General features: G+C 36.2%; 1 protein-coding gene across 1 annotated transcript; it reads left to right on the forward strand.

Annotated features, from left to right (window-relative positions):
• Positions 1–5,862: 5,862 nt before the first annotated feature.
• LOC107488698 (uncharacterized) lies at positions 5,863–6,363 on the forward strand. Its single transcript, XM_016109471.1, has one exon. It carries the CDS (start codon positions 5,863–5,865, stop codon positions 6,361–6,363), a length of 501 nt encoding a protein of 166 aa, XP_015964957.1.
• The last annotated feature ends 743 nt before the right edge of the window (positions 6,364–7,106 follow it).

Here is a 7,106-nt window from a genome sequence, read left to right on the forward strand (position 1 = left end):
AGGTTTAGACCTTCCGGATTCTCAAGAATGGCCGCCAATGGATTCTAGCTTATACCACGAAGATTCTGATTAAGGAATCCATGAGATATCCACTCAATCTAAGATAAAACGGAGGTGGTTGTCAGGCACACGTTCATAGGTGAGAATGATGATGAGTGTCACGGATCATCACATTCATCAAGTTAAGGAGCAAGTGATATCTTAGAATAAGAATAAGCCGAATTCAATAGAAGAACAATAGTAACTGCATTAATACTCGAGGTACAGTAGAGCTCCACACCTTAATCTATGGTGTGTAGAAACTCCACCGTTGAAAATACATAAGAACAAGGTCTAGGCATGGCTGAATGGCCAGCCCCCATGATCTAAGAACTAGACGTCCAAAGATGATCCTAAGATCTAAAGTGATCAAAAGATGTCTCATACAATAGCAAAAGGTCCTATTTGTAGAGAACTAGTAGCTTAGGGTTTACAAAGATGAGTAAATGACATAAAAATCCGCTTCCGGGCCCACTTGGTGTGTGCTTGGGCTGAGCATTGAAGCTTCCATGTGTAGAGACTTTTCTTGGAGTTAAACACCAGCTTTTGTGCCAGTTTGGGTGTTTAACTCCCATTCTTGTGCCAGTTCCGGCGTTTTACGCCAGAATTCTTGATCTGACTTGGAACGCCTGTTTGGGCCATCAAATCTCGGGCAAAGTATGGACTATTATATGTTGCTGGAAAGCCCAAGAAGTCTACTTTCCAACGCAATTGAGAGCGCACCAATTGGGCTTCTGTAGCTCCAGAAAATCCACTTCGAGTGTAGGAAGGTCAGAATCCAACAGCATCTGCATTCCTTTTTAGCCTCTGAATCAGATTTTTGCTCAGATCCCTCAATTTCAACCAGAAAATACCTGAAATCATAGAAAAACACACAAACTCATAGTAAAGTCCAGAAAAGTGAATTTTAAATAAAAACTAATAAAAATATAATAAAAACTAACTAAAACATACTAAAAACATACTAAAAACAATGCCAAAAAGTGTATAAATTATCCGCTCATCAATCTCCTCACCCCCAACAATGGAGTTTAGAGACTCATGCCATCAAAGGGTACAAAGTTCAGATCTGAAATTGTCATGAGATACAAAATAAGTCTCTAAAAGTTGTTTAAATACTAAACTAGTAGCCTAGTTTTACAGAAAATGAGTAAACTAAGATGAATAGTACAGAAATCCACTTTTGGGGCCCACTTGGTGTGTGCTGGGGCTGAGATTTAAGCTTCTCACGTATCTAGGCTGTTTCTGGAGTCGAACGCCAGGTTGTAACCTGTTTCTGGCGTTTAACTCCAACTTGCAATCTGTTTCTGGTGTTCAACGCCAGAATGCAACATAGAACTGGCGTTAAACGCCAGTTTAAGTCATTCATCTTCACGCAAAGTATGGACTATTATCTATTGATGGAAAGCCCTGGATGTCTACTTTCCAACCCAATTAAGAGCGCGCCAATTAGACTCCTATAACTCCAAAACATCCATTCCGAGTGCAGGGAGGTCAGAATCCAACAACATCAGCAGTCCTTTTTCAGCCTGAATCAGATTTTTGCTCAGCTCCCTCAATTTCAACCAGAAAATACCTGAAATCATAGAAAAACACACAAACTCATAGTAAAGTCCAGAAATATAAATTTTGCCTAAAAACTAATAAAAATATACTAAAAAGTAGCTATAACCTACTAAAAACTACCTAAAAACAATGCCAAAAAGCGTATAAATTATTCGCTCATCAGAATTCCATTGAATTATTTTGGAAAATTGTTTTTAAACTTGATTGAATGATTTTTGTGGAACATAGAAGAGAGGTAGAACAAAATACTTGTGAGTTGTTGAGCTTTTAATGAGTGGTTACACATTCTAACCACAATTTTTTGTCATTGTGTGCTATGCTCTTTCTATGATTGTGATCTTGGTTTTGCTTGATTCTTTATTTTTAATAGTTGATGTTTGAATGCATTGAGCATGATTGAGGCCATCTTTGAATTTAAGCTCACTAACCCATATGGGCATACTCTTGAATCTATCATTGTTAACCCCTTTGGGCCTTATTGACCCCATTGTTTTTTACATTACCACATCACAACCTTAAGTGAAAAATCATGAATTACCTTGATTTGTATCCTTGATTAGTTTAGGTTGAGAAGTGTGTTACATTTAAGTGTGGAAGATTTTGGAGGAACTTTGGTAGAGAGAATAAAAGTACTTTTGGGTATGCTTTTGAAAAATTTTGAAAATGAGTGCATTCATGTATGAATTCTAAGGGCATATGCATTTGATTTTTTGAAAAAAAAAATGGGACAATAGTTTCCTCAAAGAAAAGAAAAAAAAGTATAAATAATAAATGCGTATGAGAATTGAATAAAAATCAATGCATGAATGTGTGGGAAAGAAAATAATGGAAGGTTGGTTGCATTGTTATTATTAAGGTAATGTAGGTTGAGTTGGATAGTTAAACTAATCAAAGATTCAATCTTTTAGTCCACTTAGCCATATCTATCCCACCTTAACCCTAACCACATTACAACCCTAAAAAGTCCTCATGATATTTGCATCCATGCATCATATGTTTGTTAATTGTTAGATGAAGAGCAAATCCTTGAAAGCATGATTAGAGGAGACTTGAGTGATTAAACCCTAGACACTGAGCGTTGAGAGTGTATACACATTCGGTGAGGTTCAATTACTCAATTCTATATTTTCACACATCTTATTAGGCATTCTTGCAAGTTGCTTCATTTTTTAAAACTTGAATCATTTCATTAGATTGTGATCACATTTGCAATATTTCGTTGCTTCTAGCCCTATATGTCCATATGCTTACTTGGTTATTTATTGGTTTATTTACACCAAATTCATAGGACACTATAGTATAGATAGATATAGATAGTATTTAGTATACTTGCATGCATATAGATAGTTACATTCAATAAGTTGTTACCCTTTTATCATTCTCCTTGTTCGTGTTTAACATGAGGATATCCTATTGTTTAAGTGTGGAAGAATTGATGAGTCCATATTTGATGATAGTTTTTTGCTTGAATTGGACGGATTTCATCACATAAGCTCACACTTATTCACCAAAATAGCATACTTTTGTGATTTCTCTCTAGATTAGACCTAAATGTGAAAACATGTGTTTTTGTGCTTAAATTGATCATTTTAATTCTACTTTTATTCCATTCAATGCCGGGATATGTTTTGTTAAGTGATTTCAGGTCCAACAGGTAAGAATGGCCAAGAAAAAGTGGAAGGAAGCATGCAAAATGGGAGATTTCAAGAAGAAAATAAAGGAGAAGTACACAATCAACTGTGCGTATGCACAACTTCCTATGCGTATGCACAAGTAGAAAAATCAGCAAGTGTGCGTACGCACACATCTATGTCTACGTATAAGTCCCAACGCGTGACTTCATTAATGAAGCACGTGACTCGTGATTGTGGGGGCCTCTTGGCCCAATTTTTGGAGTTGTTGAAGCCAAATTGAAGGCTATATTAAAGGGAAATGAACATACATCAAGGGGAGCTCACTTAGACATTAGAACACATTATTAGGAGTAAGAGTAATGTAGAGTAGTGTTCTTTCATTTCTCTCTTAGAGTTTACTTAAATTTCATTGTAGAATTTTACAGTTTAAGTTTTGATCTTGGATTTTGCTTATCTCATTGTTAATTCCCTTTTTAATTTACACTACTCTTGCTACATTTTCCTCTTGTTCAAGTTACTTTGTTAATATATGCAATTTTGATTTCTTGAAGTTTTGGTTGATGAATTTCATGTTTTATGATTTATATACTTGCTTGATTGAGTTTATATTGTTGATATTGTGAATAGTTTGGTTATAGTTTTCTTTTTCCTTTGCACTTTTACATGTTTTGCTTTATGTCCACAAGGTATTTGTGAAAATACCAATTATGAGTTTTGAGTAGATTTTCACACCTTGGCTTGGAAAATGAGTTCCTAGGATACTAGAGTCATAATGTCCGACATTTAGTGGTAATTCTTGGATTGTTAGTTGATTCTTGTTTCCATTGACACTAGCTTTTTACTAAGTAATTAGTAAGTTAGCTAGGACTTATGGATTAAGCTAAATTATTCTTTCTTGACTTACTTTTCGATGTTAGGGGTTGATGAAGTGAGATTAACTCATCATAGTTGCCATAGTTGTGGTTATGACGATGATAGGATTCCTTAATTCTCATTCCTAAGTTAAGGCTCTTTTATACTTTTATCGCATTTTCACTAAGTTTTGATCTTGATTCCTTTTAGCTTTACATTAATTTCCTTTTTGATCATTTGTTAGTTCTTTTATTGCTTAGTTCTTTTAGTTTTCCGTTTCAATACTTAAAAACCCCTTTTCTTCACAACCAAGAGTGTGACATTTTAATTGCATAGTTCGAGGGAGACGACCCGGGACTTCAAACTCCCAGTTATTTTGTTTTGGATTGTGACAATCTTTGAATTTAAAATTTGATGTTGGTTGATTGTTGGTTTGGGACTATACTTGCAATGCTAAATCTATTTTGAGAAAAATTCCTAACCCGCTTTCGGCCATCGTCATGCCCCTTAAAACCAAACTTGTTCCTGGACCAATTTTCGCTCCACCCAACTAGACTCTACCATTTGAATTGATTTGTGATGCAAGTAACTTTGCCATAGGTGCAATTTTGGAGCAAAGAAAAGAAAAAGTTGTTACATGTTATTTATTATGCAGGTCATGTTTTGAATGATGCGCAAAAGAATTATACAACAACTGAAAAAGAACTTTTGGCAGTAGTTTTTACTTTTGAGAAGTTTAGATCTTATTTAATTGGCTCAAAAGTAATTATTTACACTGATCACTCTGCTTTTAAGTATCTTTTGATCAAGCAGGATTTTAAACCAAGATTGATAAGGTGGATACTTCTTCTTCAAGAATTTGACATTGAAATCAGAGATTGGAAGTGTTCAGAAAATTAAGTGGCTGGTCATCTTCACGGATTGAACCTGTAGAAGTTCCAAAACATCAAATCCTTGTGAATGAAGGTTTTCTTGATGAGGAAATTCTTGCAATACACAAAATATCATGGTTTGCAAACTTGGCAAACTACAAGACTGGGAAGATCATTCCAAAAGAACTCACTTGGGACCAAAAGAAAAAGTTATAGCATGACGCCCGCTACATTTTTGTGGCATGATCCATACTTATTCAAGAGATGTTCGGATGGCATAATCTAAAGATGCATCCTCGAAGAATAAACTAATAAGGTTCTGTGGCACTACCATGATTCTGATTATGGTGGCCATTTGGTGGAGCAAGGATTGCAGCAAAAGTCCTCCAATATAGTTTATATTGGCCAACACTCTTCAAGGATGCTAGAAAATTTGTGGAATACTGTGAGTAATGCTAGAGAATAGGAAACTTATCAAGGAAACATGAGATGCCACAAAACTTCATTCTCAAGGTAGACTTGTTTGATGTGTAGAGTATAGACTTTATAGGACCTTTTCCACCTTCATACTCAAACAATTACATCTTAGTAGCTGTTGACTATATTTCTAAATGGGTGGAGGCAGTACCTTTGCCCACTAATGATGCTAGAGTGGTGATCAACTTTCTCAAGAAGAACATATTCAGTAGATTTGGTGTTCCAAGAACCTTAATCAATGACAGAAAAAGCCACTTCTGCAACAAACAATTAGAAGCTCCTTTCCACAAGTATGGAGTCAAGAATAAGGTGGCTACTTCATGCTATCCTTAAACCAGTGGCCAAGTAGAGGTTTCAAATAGAGAACTCAAGAGGATTCTTGAGAAGATAGTGGAAGTTTCAAGAAAATATTGGTAAAAAAAATGGATAATGCTCTTTGGACATATAAAACTGCATCCAAGATCCTAATTGGCATGTCTCCTTATCATATTGTCTATGGTAAGGCATGTCACTTACCAGTGGAACTGGAACACCAAGCATATTGGGTAACAAAGTTTCTCAACATTGATGCCAAAGCTGTGGGAGAAATGAGGCTGCTTCAACTTAATGAACTTGATGAATTTAGAGGTGAAGCGTGTGAAAATGCTAAGATGTACAAAGAGAAGACCAAGATGTGGCATAATAAGAAGATCTCCACAAGAACCTTTACACTTGGACAAATGGTGCCTCTATTCAACTCAAGGCTCAAACTCTTTCCTGGAAAACCAAAAACAAGATGGTTTGGACCCTTTACTATCACCAAGGTGTCCCCTTACGGCCATATTGAAGTCATAGAGGAAGACTCTCAGAGGAAATTTATTGTGAATGGTCAGATATTGAAGTACTATCTTGGAGGTGACATCGACAATCAGAAATTCATTTAAATCTTGACCTAAAAGGACTGCCCGTCAAGCTAGTGATAATAAAAAAGTGCTTGTTGGGAGGCAACTCAATCATTAATATTCTTTAAATTCTTATTTTTATTAGCTTTTCATTAGTTGTCTTTTACTTATGATTCATGCAAGAAATTGAAATTAAGATATAAAAGACCACACTCTCAGACCTTGCTCTTAACTAGCTGCGTTCAACGCAATGCATATTGCATTTAACGTAACCAATACAGAGGCTCCCTGGAGCACACACAAGAACCTACGTCTAGCACAGGGTGAGGTTTCATTCAACGCATCCCAAACAGTAACCAAAGTGGCTCTTAATTTTGAAACAAGCATTCAATGCACTGGGGGCTGTGTTCAATGCACCACCACTACCAAAAGCAAGTTTGGTGTCTGCCCATAGTCTTGTGATCAACGCAACTACATGCTACATTAGACATAGCCACCAACACCAATTAAGTTTGGTGTCTGCTCCCACTAGTGCATTCAATGCACTTGAGACTGCGTCCAACGCACCCCCGTCTGCATTATACATATTCTCTGTTTCAATAAGTGCATGATCTCATACTATTTGGTTTTCATATTATTTGGTTTTATCTCCTTATCTTTTGTTTGAATCTTGTAGGTGAAGCTCATTACCTCCCTGATGTGGTATTTTTATAACCACAAACTAACCGACAAGTGCACCGGGTCATACCAAGTAATACCTTACGTGAGTAAGGGTCGATCCCACG

The sequence above is a fragment of the Arachis duranensis genome, chromosome 5, assembly GCF_000817695.3.
Source record: "Arachis duranensis cultivar V14167 chromosome 5, aradu.V14167.gnm2.J7QH, whole genome shotgun sequence".
In the NCBI taxonomy this organism is placed as follows: domain Eukaryota; kingdom Viridiplantae; phylum Streptophyta; class Magnoliopsida; order Fabales; family Fabaceae; genus Arachis; species Arachis duranensis.

Bases quoted from the DNA above. Each gene is read 5' to 3' on its own strand.
- LOC107488698 (XM_016109471.1), top strand. From the start codon at position 5,863: ATGGATAATGCTCTTTGGACATATAAAACTGCATCCAAGATCCTAATT.